Source organism: Pristiophorus japonicus, chromosome X (genome assembly GCF_044704955.1).
Source record: "Pristiophorus japonicus isolate sPriJap1 chromosome X, sPriJap1.hap1, whole genome shotgun sequence".
In the NCBI taxonomy this organism is placed as follows: Eukaryota; Metazoa; Chordata; class Chondrichthyes; family Pristiophoridae; genus Pristiophorus; species Pristiophorus japonicus.
In genome coordinates, this window is record NC_092010.1 from 26,545,720 (window position 1) to 26,563,781 (window position 18,062).

The 18,062-nt window shown below is 46.2% G+C and overlaps 1 protein-coding gene across 3 annotated transcripts in view; it reads right to left on the reverse strand.

Moving 5' to 3' along the window:
- LOC139240933 (acid-sensing ion channel 1B-like) overlaps positions 1-18,062 on the reverse strand; it is a 357,576-nt gene that overhangs the window by 56,877 nt on the left and 282,637 nt on the right. For all 3 annotated transcript variants that reach the window (XR_011588759.1, XM_070869476.1, XM_070869477.1), the window contains exon 6: positions 14,490-14,643. Coding sequence is in view for 2 of the 3 variants with exons in the window: in XM_070869476.1 (XP_070725577.1) it covers positions 14,490-14,643 (154 nt within the window). In the remaining variant the exon portion in view is untranslated. The remainder of the gene's footprint in view (positions 1-14,489; positions 14,644-18,062) is intronic.

The following is an 18,062-nucleotide window of genomic DNA, read 5'->3' on the forward strand; positions in this document are numbered from 1 at the left end:
CTGAAGTGCAAGCCATGATTGCTCTCACCCTGGAGTAGGGCTTGAATCCACAACTTCCTAACTCTGAGATGAAGGTGAGACAAGCTGACTCTTGGAGCTAGGAAGACTGGTGTAACAGAAGTGCCATTCCTGTGCAGTTCAAGCATCATCTACTCAGGCTCAGACTCAAGACACTATCAGGTTTATTTTTGCCCTTTAGAAATAAATATTAAAGTTCACCTCTTGCTGTTTGTGAGTAGCACCTGTCTATCCAGCTCATGGGTGCACTTGGCATTAGAATCATATAATCATAGAATGATGATGATCATCATCGTAGGCAGTCCCTCGGAATCGAGGAAGACTTGCTTCCACTCTTAAAATGAATACTTAGGTGGCTGAACAGTCCAACACAAGAACCACAGTCCCTGTCACAGATGGAACAGATAGTCATTGAGGGTAAGGGAGGGTGGGACAGGTTTGCCGCACGCTCTTTCTGTTGCCTGTGCTCGGTTTCTGCATGCTCTCGGCGGTAAGACTCAAGGTGCTTGGACCCCCTTGCCATTGAATGATACAGCACAGAAGGCGGCTATTCTGCTCATCGTACATAAGAACATAAGAAACAGGAGCAGGATTGGCCATTTGGCCCCTTGAGCCTGCTCCGCATTTTAATAAGATCATGGCTAATCTGATCATGGACCCTTTATTCCCTTATCGCTCAAAAATCTGTCTATCTCTGCCTTAAATATATTCAATGACCCAGCCTCCACAGCTCTCTGGGGCAGCAAATTCCACAGATTTACAACCGTCTGAGAGAAGAAATTCCTCCTCATCTCAGTTTTAAATGGGCAGCCCTTTATTCTGAGACTATATGCCCTAGTTTTAGTTTCCCCTATGAGTGGAAATATTCTCTCTGCATCCACCTTGTCGAGCCCCCTCATTATCTTATATGTTTCGATAAGATCACCTCTCATTCTTCTGAACTCCAATGAGTATAGGACCAACCTACTCAACCTATCTTCATAAGTCAACCCCCTCATCTCCGGAATCAACCGAGTGAACCTTCTCTGAACAGCCTCCAATGCAAGTATATTCTTCCTTAAATGAGGAGGAATTTCTTCTCTTGAAGGTTGTAAATATATGGAATTTTCTGCCGCAGAGAGGTGTTGAGGCTGGGTCATTGAATATATTTTTGAGCGATAAGGGAGTAAAGGGTTATGGGGAGCGGGCAGGGAAGTGGAGCCAAGTCCATGATCGGATCAGCCATGATCTTATTGAATGGTGGAGCAGGCTCAAGGGGCCATGTGGCCTACTCCTGCTCATATATCTTATGTTCTTAGACTGGGGGTCAGAGAGAGGGAGAGACTGGGGGGGCCGGGAAGCGAGGGAGTGGTGCAGAGGGTATTGGTGGGGAGAGAGAGGGAACTCAGGGAATACGGATCACATTCTTCCAACCCACCCCCTTTACACCTACACCTGATTTCTCAGAAAGCTCGGTGCTTGTGTGACGAGGACAGCATTGGAGTGGATGAAATCCTGAAGTCACGACACTGTCACTATTCACTTCATACCAAATAAACCTGTTAACAATCCGTGACCCACACCTCATCTCAGTTTAAAATGGGTGGCCCCTTATTCTGAGACTGAGACTATATCCCCTTAGTTTTAGTTTCCCCTATGAGTGGAAATATTCTCTTTGCATCCACCTTGTCGAGCCCCCTCATTATCTTATATATTTCGATAAGATCACCTCTCATTCTTCTGAACGCCAATGTGTATAGGCCCAACCTACTCAACCTATCTTCATAAGTCAACCCCCTCATCTCTGGAATCAACCGAGTGAACCTTCTCTGAATAGCCTCCAATGCAAGTATATCCTTCCTTGTTGGCTTATACAGCAGTGCCTGGTCTCCAGTGCCCTTGGTCCCCTTGCCACTGGACCAAGACCTTGCTCAGCTAAGCCCGTGTGGTAGCCGGTGTGCAATGGCCACCCCCACATTAAAAGAACTCACGCACAGGCATCTTCCACCCATCAAAATGAAGTTCAGGACCTGGAACATCAGGACCCTCATGGACAACTCCAACAGTGACAGACCGGAACGCCGCCCTAAGTGAGACCCGGCGGGCAGGGGAAGGCCAGCTCAAAGAACAAGGTGGAGGTTACACCTTCTTCTGGAAAGGCAAACCAGAGGAAGAATGCCGCCTCCGCGGTGTCGATTTCGCCATCAAGAACGAGCTGGTCGACCGCCTCAAGACTCCACCTGTGGGATTAGTGAACGTCTCATGACTCTCCGACTCACCCTATCCCGGAACCAGTGCACCACAGTTATTAATGCGTACACCCCAACACTCGACGCAACAGATGAGGCCACTTCAACGCCCGAGTCGGTAAGGACACAGACCTCTGGGGAGGCGTGATTGGCAGAGAGCGGATAGGGAAAACCAACTCCAGCAATACCCTGCTCCTGTCAAAATGCCTAGAACATGACCTTGCCATCACCAACACCCGGTTCCACCAGAGGGACAAGTACAAGGCATCGTGGCAACACCCTCGCTCCAAGCATTCGCACCTGAGCGACTATGTCATAGTTCGAGCAAGGGATCGCAAGGACGTGCGCATGACAGGAACCGACGACTGCTGGACAGACCACCGCCTAATCTGTTCTATCATCAACATCAACATAGCTCCAAAGCGACGACGGCAACAGAAGCAGTGCCACAGAAAAATTAATGCCGGGGCACTTAAAGACCCAGCTAAGAGAGCCCTATACAGCCAGCGCCTCACTGCCAACCTGGCGATTCTCGATGACCCGGAGATGCAGAGTGCCCACAGCGCTTGGTCTGCCCTCCAGGTCTCCATGACCAGTGCCTGCGAAGAGTCGCTCGGTCACTCAACCAGGAAACACCAGGACTGGTTTGATGAGAATGACCAGGAGATCCAAGAGCTAATAAATCGCAAGCGCAGGGCATTTCTGAACCTAAAGCAACAGCCCAACTCAGGAGCAGCAAAGCAGCATAACAGACGACTTAAGGCCGAGGTCCAACAAAAAACCTACGACTTAAAGAATAGATGGTGGTTGGAGAAAGCACAGGAGATACAGCAGCTGGCCGACAGCTATGATGTGCGAGGATTCTTCACAGCAGTCAAGGCCACCTACGGCCCAAGCACCCAAGGCCCCAACCCCACTGCTGGCCAAGAACGGGGAGACACACATCAAGGACACCGAGGCAGTCAGGACCCGCTAGAAGGAGCACTTCGAAGATCTCCTTAACCGAGACTCTGCCTCTGACTCGAGCGTCCTCGACTCCATTCCGCAGCATGCTACCCACCACCATCTCAGCAAAACCCCAGCCCTGCATGAGGTAGAAAAGGCCATCCGTCAGCTCAAGAACAACAAGGCATCCCTGCTGAGGCACTAAAGTATGGCGGAGAGGCACTATTGGCACAAATACATGACCTCATCTCTCTCATATGGAGGGAGGAGGGCAAGCCGGGAGATCTGAGATGCAGTAATCGTGACGATCTTTAAAAAAAGGGGACAAGTCCGACTGCGGCAACTACAGAGGAATCTCCCTGCTATCAACCACTGGGAAAGTCATCCCTAGAATCCTCCTCAACCGTCTTCTCCCTGTGGCTGAGGAGCTCCTCCCAGAATCACAGTGTGGATTCCATCCACTACAGACATGATCTTTACGACACGACAACTGCAAGAGAAATGCAGGGAACAGCACCAACCCTTGTACATGGCCTTCTGTGACCTTACAAAGGCCTTTGACACTGTTAACTGCGAGGGACTATGGAGCGTCCTCCTCCGTTTCGGCTGCCCCCAAAAGTTTGTCGCCATCCTCCGCCTGCTCCACGACGACATGCAAGCCGTGATCCTGACCAACGGATCCATCACAGACCCAATCCACGTCCGGACCGGGGTCAAGCAGGGCTGCGTTATTGTGCCAACCCATTTCTCGATCTTCCTCGCTGCAATGATCCACCTCACACTCAACAAGCACCCCGCTGCAGTGGAACTAAACTATAGAACCAGTGGGAACCTGTTCAACCTTCGTCGCCTCCAGGCCAGATCCAAGACCGTCCCATCCTCTGTCGTCAAACTACAGGACGCGAACGACGCTTGTGTCTGTGCACATTCAGAGGCTGAACTCCAAGTCATTGTCAACATCTTCACCGAGGTGTACGAAAGCAAGGACCTTACACTAAACATCCGTAAGACAAAAGACCGCCACCAACCTGACCCCGCCACACAGCACTGCCCGCCAGTCATCAAGATCCACGGCGCGGCCTTGGACAACATGGGCCACTTTCCATACCTCGGGAGCCTATTATCAGCAAGGGCAGACATCGACGACGAGGTCCAACACCGCCTCCAGTGCGCCAGCGCAGCCTTCGGTTGCCTGAGGAAGAGAGTGTTCAAAGACCAGGCCCTCAAATCCACCAAGTTTATGGTCTACAGGGCAGTAGTGATACCCGCCCTCCTGTATGGCTCAGAGGCGTGGACCATATAGAGTAGACACCTTAAATCGCTGGAGAAATACCACCAACGATGTCTCCGCAAGATCCTGCAAATCCCCTGGGAGGACAGACGCACCAACGTCAGTGTTCTCGATCAGGCCAACATCCCCAACATCAAAGCACTGACCACACTCGACCAGCTCTGTTGGGCAGGCCACATTGTTTGCATGCCCGACACGAGACTCCCAAAGCAAGGGCTCTACTCGGAACTCCTACACGGCAAGCGAGCCCCAGGTGGCAGAGGAAACGTTTCAAGGACACCCTCAAAGCCTCCTTGATAAAGTGCAACATCCCCAACGACACCTGGGAGTCCCTGGCCAAAGACAACCCTAAGTGGAGGAAGAGCATCCGGGAGGACACTGAGCACCTCGAGTCTCGTCATCGGGAGCATGCAGAAAACAAACGCAGACAGCGGAAGGAGCGTGCAGCAAACCTGTCCCATCCACCCTTTCCTTCAGCCACTGTCTGTCCCACCTGTGACAAAGACTGTAATTCCCGTATTGGACTGTTCAGTCACCTGAGAACTCACTTTTCGAGTGGAAGCAAATCTTCCTCGATTTCGAGGGACTGCCTATGATGATGATCCTTTCTTAAATACGGAGACCAAAACTGTACGCAGTACGCTAGGTGTGGCCTCACCAATACCCTGTACAGTTATAGCAGGACTTCTCTGCTTTTACACTTCCTGATTACTTGCTGTACCTGCATACAAACTTTTTGTGTTTCATGCACAAGGACCCCCAGGTCCCTCTGTACTGCAGCACTTTGCAATTTTTCTCCATTTAAATTATAATTTGCTTTTCTATTTTTTCTGCCAAAGTGGATAACCTCACATTTTCCCACATTATACTCCATCTGCCAAATTTTTACCCACTCACTTAGCCGGTCTATATCCCTTTGCAGATTTTTTGTGTCCTCCTCACAATTTGCTTTCCCAACCATCTTTTATCATCAGCAAACTTGGCTACATTACTCGGTCCCTTCATCCAAGTCATTAATATAGATTGTAAATACGTGAGGACCGAGCACTGATCCCTGCGGCACCCCACTAGTTACTGTTTGCCAACCGGAAAACGACCCATTTATCTTGACTCTCTGTTTTCTGTTAGTTAGCCAATCCTCTATCGATGCTAATATACTACCCCCAACCCCGTGAACTTTATCTTGTTCAGAAACCTTTTATGTGGCACCTTATCGAATGCCTTCTGGAAATCCAAATACACTACATCCACTGGTTCCCCCTTATCCATCCTGCTCGTTACATCCTCAAAGAACTCCAGCAAATTTGTCAAACATGATTTCCCTCTCATAAAACCATGCTGACTCTGCTTGATTGAATTATGCTTTTCCAAATGTCCTGCTACTGCTTCCTTAATAATGGACTCCAGCATTTTCCCAACGGCAGATGTTAGGCTAACTGGTCTATAGTTTCCTGCTTTCTGTTTGTTTCCTTTTTAAAATAAGTGTGTTACATTTGCAGTTTTCCAATCCGCTGGGACCTCTCCAGAATCCAGGGAATTTTGGTAGATTACAACCAATGCATCCACTATCTCTGCAGCCACTTCTTTTAAGACCCTAGGATACATGCCATCCGGTCCAGGGGACTTGTCCACCTTTAGTCCCATTATTTTACCGAGTACTACTTACGTAGAAACATAGAAAATAGGTGCAGGAGTAGGCCATTCGGCCCTTCGAGCCTGCACCACCATTCAATAAGATCATGGCTGATCATTCCTTCAGTACCTATTCCTGCTTTCTCTCCATACCCCTTGATCCCTTTAGCCGTAAGGGCCACATCTAACTCCCTCTTGAATATATCCAATGAACTGGCATCAACAACTCTTTGCGGCAGTGAATTCCACAGGTTAACAACTCTCTGAGTGAAGAAGTTTCTCCTCATCTCCTAAATGGCCTGCCCCTTATCCTAAGACTGTGTCCCCTGGTTCTGGACTTCCCCAACATCGGGAACATTCTTCCCGCATCTAGCCTGTCCAGTCCAGTCAGAATCTTATATGTTTCTACGAGATCCCCTTTCATCCTTCTAAACTCCAGTGTATAAAGGCCCAGTTGATCCAGTCTCTCCTCATATGTCAGTCCAGCCATCCCTGGAATCAGTCTGGTGAATTAGTGATAGTGATTGCATTAAGTTTCTCCCTCCCTATAGCCACTTGATTATCCTCAACTGGGATGTTTTTAGTGTCGTCTACCGTGAAGACCAATAGAAAATATTTGTTCAACGTCTCTGCCATTTCCCTGTTCCCCATTATTAATTCCCCAGTCTCATCCTCTAGGGGACCAACATTTACTTTAACCACTCTTTTCCTTTTTATGTACCTATAGAAACTCTTACTATCTGTTTTTATATTTCGTGCTAGTTTACTTTCATAGTCGATCTTCCCTCTCTTTTTCTTATTTTTTTAGTCGTTCTTTGCTGGCTTTTAAAAGTTTCTGAATCCTCTGGCCTCCCACTAGTGTTGGCCTCATTGTATGCCCTTGTTTTCAATGTGATACCATCCCTTATTTCCTTAATTAGCCACAGATGGTTATCCCTTCTCATACAATCTTTCCTTCTCCTTGGGATATATTTTTGTTGCGAGTTATGAAATATCTCCTTAAATGTCTGCCACTGCTCATCAACTGCCCCATACTTGAATTTATTTTCCCAGTCCACTTTAATCAACTCTGCCCTCATACCTTTGTATTCTCCTTTATTGAAGCTTAGGACACTGGTTTGAGATCCTTAGCCGGCACTTTGGAAGAGCTACCTAATTAATTTCACTACCCCGCTCTTTCCCCATAGCTCTGTAAATTTTTCCCTTCAAGTATTTATCCAATTTGCTTTGGAATGTTACCATTGAATCTGCTTCCACCGCCCTTTCAGGCAGCACATTCCAGATCACAACAACTCACCACGCAATTTATTTTTCCTCACGTCGCCTCTGGTTCTTTTGCAAATCATCTTAAATCTGTGCCCTCTGGTTACTGACTTTTCTGTCTCTGGAAATAGTTTCTCCTTATTTATTCTATCAAAACCATTCACAATTTTAAACATTTCTGTCAAATCTCCTCACAACCTTCAATGCTCTAAGGAGAACAACCCCTGCTTCTCTGGTCTCTCCACATAACTGAAGTCCCTCATGCCTGGTACCATTCTAGTAAATCTCCTGCACCCTGAATAATGTTACAGATCAGAAACTGGCCAACCAGTGTATACCTGCACTTCTCAAGCAGTTAACACGCTGCCTAATCACCATATCTTTCAATTTGGATGAAAATATAGCTCTGCAGTAACTGATTGCAATATTCAAAAACTCAGTATTCTAACCAACATCTTGCGATCCTTCTCAATGATATGCCTGGCAAGTCAGATGAACCTCTTGGGGCCAGAGGTCAAAGTTCGGGTCCAGTATACCTGGACGTTGATTGATGGGAATAACAGTGCTGGCTCAGAAGCCCAAAGGACATGGAAGGATGTGAGGAAGACTTGAGGATAGCCACCAAGATAATGCAGAAATGGAACCACAAATGCTGCAGTCTTGACTATGCAATGGATTTACACTCCTCAATCCGACAGAGTAGTGTTGCAAATATTGGCACCAGAAACCCTGCTTAGCCCTGAACCGACAGGCATATAATTGTTTGAAGATATCGCAATGAAGCTGTTTCTTTTAAAGGGGACCACATATCATTTGCATTGTGCATGCCGTGAAGTATGGGAAAGCTGATGGAGCATTATCTGAGACCTGCTGGCCAGACCCCGTCAATAATGTCTCCCTTCTGACAGAAAAGGTGGTGTAGAGCAGGGTGCGACAACAGCAGCATGAAGCCCCCTGGCAATCTTTGAACAAAGGTTGCTTGCTTATGGGGATATGGAAGGCTACAGAAGGCAGATTTTGTTCACAAGGTGGGAGGAAAATGTGCACCAGCTGGATTGGCAGAGCAGCTTTCATGAAAGGTTTCATGCTCTCATCTCAAAGGTGCTGGTGAATTGGGAACGTGTACGAATGCATTTTGTAAATTTACCTTCTGCTCTCTATACAGATGGTGGGGCAGGAGGCAGTGGGGTGCAGATGGCACAAGAACAGCAATATTAACCTGGGCACCCAGCGCCCCACTTGTACAAAATGCCAGTCCAGGTAGCAGCATTTCAGGATTTACAGATATGATGGGGCAGCAGATAGCACTGGATATTGCTCGGCACAATGCTGAGGAAGGGGTAACAGATGCGAGCTGGTCAGGTCCAGCAGGGAGCCATCATGCTGGAGTATTTCTACATTCCACAAGAATCTGATCGAACACATGGACAGTGTGGAGAAGTGATTTGCAGGGGTGCTTCCAAAATCCAAGGACAAGGATGTCCTAGTACTGATGAGGGGTAGTTGCCACTTCAGCCAGAGGGGAACCAAAGTCTCATCAAAATAGGGATCCTTGATATCTGGTACCTCAACTAGGAGAATATGGAAATCAGAGCAAGCATCACCACCTCCTATATAGAAATAAATGGCTCTCAGGTGCTGGTAAGCACACTAGGAAGTGAGAAGATAACATGTATGCACCTCGGAAATACATTTGCGTTAAAGATACCAAAACCAGTGAAGATCAATAAAAACGCATCCATTTGTTAAAAGCTGCATTCTATGCTTTTATTATTAAGAAAACAAGACTATTTCAAAAGGGGAAACAAGTACAGGTCTTGAAATCGGAAAAACATGTACTCTATTACCAATGAGAAAGAAAAGGCCTTTCAAACACTAGCAGGCCTGCCAGAAAAGAAGATGGCTATGATACCCTCCCACAACTTCCTGCCAACATGCAGTGTCTGGCTGACTGGCCTCTTTGGCGTCATCATTTTCTTCCAGTTCATCCCTCACTCCCTGCTGCCTCTCGTGCTCCTCCATGGCCAGACCTCAGTTGGTAACATTGTGCAATATACTGTAACAAAAAAAAAATTAACTTTCACAGGGACAAGGGCCGCATCTGATGAATCAATGCATTATCTGAGCACTCCAGAAGCTTGTTCATTGAGAACCCTGATTCTTCGCTGCGGTCAGATAGGATTCCAACCAAGGTTCATCAGCTACTGTACATCTCATCTCTCAAAGGAATCAGCCTTCTCTGCAAACAGTCGGGTTACACTGAACTGCCTCAAAGTGAAGGAAGCGTGTTGGTTGGGTAAAATGTGTTGAGGTGCATGACGTATTGTCTTTGCTCCTGCTGCTTGTGGCCCTTACTGAACTCAATGAACAAGTGTTCTTTCTGGCAGGGAGCTCCAATCAGATCACAAACATGGCAGTTCTCTGCACTGCAGCCGATTCCTTTCAATGCACTGCTGGGAGCCGAGAAGGTGTAGAAATTCTCAGGACAGTTGTTCCCTTGACTTCCACCAATAGTCATCATCATAGGCAGTCCCTCGAAACGAGGATGTATTGTTTCCACGCCAAAAAAGGATGAGTTCACAGGTGTTTCAAAATTCCAGGTCCTGAACTACAGTGTAGGGTGGAAGATGCCTGTGTGTGGATTTTCTTAACGTGGGGTGGCCGTTGCACACCAGCCACCACACGGGCTTGACAGAGCTAGGTCTTGGTCCGGTGGCAAGGATTAACCAAGACGACTGGAGACCTGCTCTACTGCACGGACCTAGTGCGCACACATATCGCAGTGTGGGCTGGTCCGTGCTGCCCCCTGGGCCCTCGCCTCTTCTGGCCCCAAACTTGCGCCTCTCCTGGGCCCCGATCATGTCCCTCTACAATCTCTCGCCGCTCCTTCGCCCCGACCTTGCCACTCCTGCTGTATCTGCCCACGCTCCAATCACCGACCCGGACCTTGATGATGCCCCTCTTCACAGCCGTCGCACTCCTGCACCAGCTTGCGCTGTACCTTGCAGTGGTATGCCACCACGTTGCCCATGGCCGCTGCTCGCCGCTCCTTTTATGGCCCCGACCTACCGCTGAAGGTCTCTCCCAGGTCAGGGCCGTCACGCTATCCAGGGGCCGTCGCTCGCCGCTCCTCTTACGGCCCCGACTTGCGAGAGACCATCAGAGGCAGGTCGGGGCCATAAAAGGAGTGGCGAGCGGCGGCCATGGGCAGCGTGGCGGCCACCAATAGTGCTGCTGCGCTTGTTGACTCTGGCTGCAGAGCTTTCCACTCAGTGACAGCTTTTTTACTCAGCTTGAGCCTCATCACTCCAGAAAGTTGTGACTTGCACGGAGGAGTCTCAGATTTGGGTAACTGATAGGCCCACTAATGAGCCTCTTGCACCCTTAAAACTCCCTTTATATACAGAATCCACCATCTGCTCTTCCACCATGCCGTAGCCCACAGATGATCCTATTCTGCTGCTCATGAGCATGCATAGGCAACAACAATACCAGTCTGCAATGCATTAAATCCTGGGCTTCAGCAAGCAAAAGTTATTCTTTACAATGGGTGGAACATTGCTCCACGTGCCAAATGGAGTTTGCTGCCCAAATGAAGAGAGGGTCATCATAATTCCTTTGGATCCATTCTGTGTAACAAGCGTCCACACACTAACGGTTCATTCATTGAAGCCCATGGGTACTCGATTCACGGATTCCACCTTTAAGTGTCCCTCATTTGGGCAAAAGCCGTATTTGTCACATGGAGCAGGTTGGTTCACTTTTGATTGCAGTCCTGTTAAAGGAGGATCCCAAACTTTTTTCGCTGCTCTCTCCACATCCCGCCCCCATTCTCTTTCAGATATTCATGCTCATTCATTTTTTTCTATGCTGGGGGCGCTGATGTGGCGTGAACACATTGGTCAATGATGCACCAATAATGTCACGATTTGAGGGGCAAAATTCAAGTGTCCATGTGCCCCCTTACAGCCTTGTCACATACTCCGCCCCCCAAAATCTTAGTTGAAGGCTTGGCAATAATTCCTGAATAGATGTTGTAAAGCGCTGTTGGAGCGTGATGAGTGATTTACATTATGTAGCAATACTTGTTGAAGTGCAGGAGTTTCTATGAGAAAAGGTACAACAAGCACATTTCTGACACTAAGAAGCAATTAATAAGTCCTTAACAAGAGTATTTTTTCCTTCTCTATGTTAAAATTTACATAGCTCCGTATTTTACAACTGGGAGAACAGAGGACACCTGTAGGTGGAGGTTTACTCTGCATCTAACCTACATATCTGGTCTGAGCAAAAAGTTATGGGGGTACAAAAAGAGAGGGAGCATGATTTGTAAGGATAGTTGAGATCTGCATTATCCATTGACGGGCACCATATATGAAGTGTACACCAAACGAAAACTGACAATAGTACTATCATACAAATCTTATACTTGAATAGAACTATACCCAACTGTGTAAAAGGTACAGAACATCCTTGAAATGACACTGTGTGAGATTAGGATTTAACATTTAACACACTCAGATAAAACAAGTTAAGATTTATAGACTAATATTATTTAGTATCATTTCAAGTCCACCAGTTATTCAGTTCCTGGATCTATCTGAGATGCTAAAAAAACATTAACTCCAAGTTCCTCCATCACGAACAATGGCTTCTTGCTTTCTGATACCACTATTTACAACACTGGTGAGTATATGACATTATGGGAGTAAGTGAGTAAGTGCGTAAATTTTAAAATTCTCATTCTTGTTTTTATGGCGTCACTCCCCTTCCCTATCTCTGTTCCCTCCTCCATCCCTACGACCCTCCAAGATCTCTGCGCTCCTCCAATTCTGTGCTCTTGAGCATCTCCAATTTCCATCGCTCCACCATTGGCGGCCATGCCTTCAGTTGCCTAGGCCCAAAGTTCTGAAATTCCCTCCCTAATCCTCCAGCAATTTCTGCTTTACTCCTTAAAACCTATCTATATCTATCCTAATATCTCCTTCTGTGGCTCAGTGTCAAACTTTGTTTGGCAATTGCTCCTGTGAAACGCCTTGGGATGGTTTGCTACATTAAAGGCACTATATAAATTCAAGTTGTGTAAACAGGAGCAGGAGTGAGCTGACAGTATATGTCGGGGTGAGATGGGTATCACCTCTGTGATTGCCTGACCCAGCTTTGAATATCCACTCTTCCCCACTGAGAATGTTGCATTGGAATCTTTAATTGCCCACACTCTTCAATTTAAATGTTCTGCCCAGTGTAGCTGTGACTCATGGTCATTCTGGAGGCAATCAGCATTTACAAAAGATTTTCATTTCTGATATCTAACATAATGTACAAATTAGTCAAGAAATCCATTCAAATTATTTTTGTTCGATAAGGATCTAAAAGCAGAAATAGAAGCCATCAGTATATCAGGCATTTACAATACTGGTTACCATGCCAGAACAATCAGTCATGGTTAAACCCTAGCACAAACACAACTCATTCATTAGTGCCTATATTAGTATCCCAGCACTGCCTAGAAAACAGAAGGAGGTTCCCTGCTTTGCACTCACACTATTTCATTAACATTAGTGAAAGGAGGGAAGTCTAGCCCAGAGCCAGATGTTAGCTGGTTATCTGTTCTTAATCAAATTAACTTCATAAACCACTTTAAAAAGCACTGTCTTTGTTAATCACCCCCACCTATGTTTACCAAGCATTCAACTTGATCACAAAAGTTCCCACTTATAAAGTGCCTTCAATGATGATAAAGAAGGTACCAAATACTGAAGCAGGAATTGTAAGGTTTGAGGAGGTGACTGAAGATGTGGTTTTGACCAGGTTTTAGATGTAGAAAGGCAGAGGGGTTTAGGAAGAGAACTCCCGAATGCAAAGCCGTGATGGCTAAACAGTATGTCACTACTTGGGAGTGATGGAAAGGCGGGGGGGGGGGGGGGGGGGGGTGGCGGTGCGGGAATCACAGAGTAGGCAAGATTTAGAAGAGTGGTGAGTATGAGCTGATATGTAAGGTTAAAGGAGGTTGCAGCTGTGAGGCAAAATTTGTAACCAAGGTTGGGGATTTCGGAATCTATGTGCTCAGAGACGGGGATTTGGAGGAGGTCAGTGAGGATGGAGTGATAGGTGAGTGGAACTTTATGTGGGATAGGATGTGGGCAGTGGAGTTCTGGAGGAATTGGAGTTTGTGTAGGATGGACCAAAGGGGACCAGGAAGAGGAAGGTTGTTGGAAAAGCTGAGGCAGGAGGTCACAATGGCATGGATGAGGCGGTGGAGATGAGGTCGAGAAGGTAGGCAAGCAATATTGTGGAGATGGAAATAGGTGGTTTTGGTGATGGACTGGAAGCTGAGCTCTGGGTCCAGCAGGGCATTGAGGATGTGCCTATTGGGTTCAGCCAGTCGAAATAGTCATGCAGAGTGTTGAAATCAGATGGCTAGAGTGCAGAGTTGCTGCGGGGAAGGCAGCAAAGGGGCTGGCTTCAATCTTGCCAATATTTAGCTGGCTCATCGATGACTTGATGCAGACAAGCTGTCAGAAAGCACAGCAACAGTCGTAGAGTTGAGGATGTGGTGGTGGACAGCTAAAGCTTGGTGACATGTGGAACCACCCCCCATTCTAGCAGGTGATTTTGCCAAGAGGTAGCATGTAGCTAAGGAATGTGAAGGGGCCAAGCATGGAACTTGGGGCATGCCATGAATGACTATATGGGTGTAGGAGGAGAATCCATTACCTGAGTGGAGCTGGCTGCAAATTCAGTCAGCTAGGAACGGAGCCATGAAACGACTCTGCCATCAACAGAAGCGAGGCAATGAAGGAGAAAGCAATTGTCAACAGGATTGAGGAGGAATGCTTAAACCCAGGCATAGACACACAGGATACTTTTAGTGATATTAACCAGAGTATTCTCGGTGGTCTAGGTGGGACTGACGGGAGATTAAAAGGGTTCAAACAGGGAGTAGCAATGTTATTCATGTGGAAACTCAATAGTGCACCCGGAAACTGTCACTGCATCACGTTTGACGTGAGGCATAGCTGTTCCTCCTCCCCAGTGACAAAGACATTGCCTCTTTAATCATGGCTATATTGTGACACAAACAGAGAAGCAGTTATAGTAGAGGTACTCACCCTATGTAATCTTCCGATTTGTTGTACTTTTTGGCCAGGTATTTGGCTGAAGCCTTGCTGGGGATTTTTACCATGGACAGCTCCTTACCATATCGAGTCATGTTGCATGGCGTCTCACATGTGCAAAATACACTGTCCTTCTCCACCAAGAACTCTGTTCAAATAGCAGTGACACAAATGTATTGGCAAGTGTGGATTGCTAGCTGTAAGCGGGGGATTGATGGTGCGCTGAGCTAATGCATTGTTCTTTTTCTGCTTTCTGCTATTCCCATTTACGCATCCTCTAGACCCGTCTCTTGTCTCTTAACTTGTCCCTTTAACATCTCCTTTCGCCTTGCACCATCATCCCTTTTGTCTCTCTAATCTCTCCTGCCTGCCACCCTATCACAGACCTTCCATAAGAACATAAGAAATGGAGCAGACGTAGGCCATACGGCCCTTCAAGCCTGCTCTGCCATTCAATAAGATCATGAGATCTTCGATCTCAACTCCACTTTCCCGTCCGATCCCTATGTCCCTTGGTTCCCCAAGAGTCCAAAAATCTAGCGATCTCTGTCTTGAATATACTCAAGGACTGACCATCCACAGCCCTCTGGGGTAAAGAATTCCAAAGATTCACAACCATCTGGGTGAAGAAATTCCTCCGCATCTCAGTCTTAAATGGCCGACCCCTTATCCTGAGACTATGCCCCCTAGATCTAGACTTTCCAACCAGGAGAAACAGCCTCTCAGCACCTACCCTGTCAATTCCCCAGAGAATCTTATGTTTCAATCACTCTTCTAAACTCCAGAGAGTACAGGCTCTTTCATCCCAGGAATCAATCTAGTGAACCTTCGTTGCGCTGCCTCTAAGGCAAGTATATCCTTACTTAGATAAGGAGACGAAAACTAGGCACAGTACTCCAGGTATGGTCTCACCAAAGCCCTGTAAATTTGCAGCAAGACTTCCTTACTCTTGTTCTCCAACCCCTTTTGTTCTTTCCTCCTCTTCCCAATTCGCTGCCCATCAACTTGCTTAAAATCTGTTACTTCTTGAACTATTTCAAATACTGACGAAAGGTCATCGACCTGAAGCATGAACTCGGTTTCTCTCTCCGCAGATGCTGCCTGACCTGCTGAGTGTTTCCAGCATTTTCTGTTTTTATTTTTAATTAGAACCATATTCATCACAGCCCTGTGTTGTAGAGTAGAGTTCGCTAACAGTTGGACCATGGCTGCTTAACGTTAGCTACAGAAGAACTTTCTGGAACAGAAAAAAGGCCATTAAATGAAAACTAGAGTGTGCCAGGAAGGGACAGAATGTATAAACATAAAGGTGAATCAGAAAGTGGGGTCAAAGCAGGAAAAAAATGGTAAAAAAAAACAAATTTAAAAGCTCTTTATCTGAATGTACGTAGCATTCATAACAAAATAGATGAATTGACGGCACAAATAGATACAAATGGGTACGATCTGCTAGCCATTACAAAGACGTGGTTGCAAAGTGACCAGGACTGGGAACTAAATATCCAGGGTTATTTGACAATTCGGAAGGACAGACAGAAAGGAAAAGGAGTAGCACTGTTAATAAAGGATGAGATCAGCACATTAGTGAGAAACGATATTGGCTCAGAAGATCAAGATGTTGAATCAGTTTGGGTGGAGATAAGGAATAATAAGGGGAAAAAAATCTCTGGTGGGCATAGTCTATAGGCCACTAACAGTAGCTACATTGTTGGACGGCGTATAAATCAAGAAATAATGGAGGCTTGTAATAATGGAATGGCAATAATCATGGGCGATTCTAATCTTCATATTGATTGGACAAAGCAAATTGGCCAGGGTAGCCTTGAGGAAGAGTTCATAGAGTGTATCCGGGATAGTTTTCTTGAACAGTACGTTGCGGAACCAACCAGGGAGCAGGCTATCTTCGATCTGGTACTGTGTAATGAGACAGGATTAATAAATGATCTTGTAGTAAAGGATCCTCTCGGAATGAGTGACCATAACATGAATTTAAAATTCAGTTGGAGGGTGAGAAAGTTGGTTCTTAAACCAGTGTCCAAAGCTTAAATAAAGGTACGAGGGTAGAGTTGGCTAAAGTGGATTGGGAAAATAGATTAAAATATGGGACGGTTGATGAGCAGTGGCAGACATTTAAGGAGATATTTCATAACTCGCAACAAAAATATATCTCAATGAGAAGGAAAGTCTGGAAGAGAAGGAATAACCATCCGTGGCTAACTAAGGAAATAGGGACGGTATCAAATTGAAAACAAGGGCATACAATGTGGCCAAGACTAGTGGAAGGCCAGAGGATTGGGAAACTTTTAAAAGCCAGCAAAGAATGACTAAAACAAAAGATAGAGAGAGGGAAGATAGATTCTGAAAGTAAACTAGCACGAAATATAAAAACAGATAGTAAGAATTGCTACAATTACATAAAAAGGAAAAGAGTAGCTAAAGTAAATGTTGGTCCCCTTGAGGATGAGAATGGGGAATTAATAATGGAGAACAGGGAAATGGCAGCGACGTTGAACAAATATTTTGTATCGGTCTTATGGTAGCAGACACTAAAAACATCTCAATAGTGGATAATCAAGGGGCTATAGGGAGGGAGGAACTTAATACAATCACTATCACTAAAGAAGTAGTACTCCAAAATACATCATCATCATAGGCAGTCCCTCGGAATCAAGGAACACTTGCTTCCATTCTTAGCATGAGTTCTTAGGTGGCTGTACAGTCCAATACGAGAACCACAGTCTCTGTCACAGGTCAGACAGAGAGTCGTTGAGGGAAAGGGTGGGCAGGGAGCCTGGTTTGCTGCTTGCTCCTTCCGCTGCCTGCGCTTTATTTTTGCATGCTCTCAGTAAAATAATGGGATTAAAGGCGGACAAGTTCCCTGGACCTGATGGCTTACATCCTAAGGTCTTAAAAGAAGTGGCTGCCAAGATAGTGAATGCATTGGTTGTAATCTACCAAAATTCCCTGGATTCTGGGGCGGTCCCAGCGGATTGGAAAATCGCAAATGTCGCTGGGAAAATGCTGGAGTCCATTATTAAGGAAGCAGTAGCAGGATATTTGGAAAAGCATAATTCAATCAAGCAGAATCAGCATGGTTTTATGAAAGGGAAATCGTGTTTGACAAATTTGCTGGAGTTTTTTGAGGATGTAACGAACAGGGTGGATCAGGGAGAACCAGTGGACGTGGTGTATTTGGATTTCCAGAAGGCATTCAATAAGGTGCCACATAAAAGGTTACTGCACAAGATAAAAGTTCACGCGGTTGGGGGTAATATATTAGCATGGATAGAGGATTGGCTAAGAAACAGAAAACAGCGTGTCGGGATAAATGGGTCATTTTCCGGTTGGCAAACAGTAACTAGTGGGGTGCCGCAGGGATCGGTGCTGGGTCCTCAACTATTTACAATCTATATTAATGACTTGGATGAAGGGACCGAGTGTAATGTAGCCAAGTTTGCTGATGATACAAAGATGGGTGGGAAAGCAAATTGTGAGGAGGACACAACAAATCTGCAAAGGGATATAGACAGGCTAAGTGAGTGGGCAAAAATTTGGCAGATGGCATAT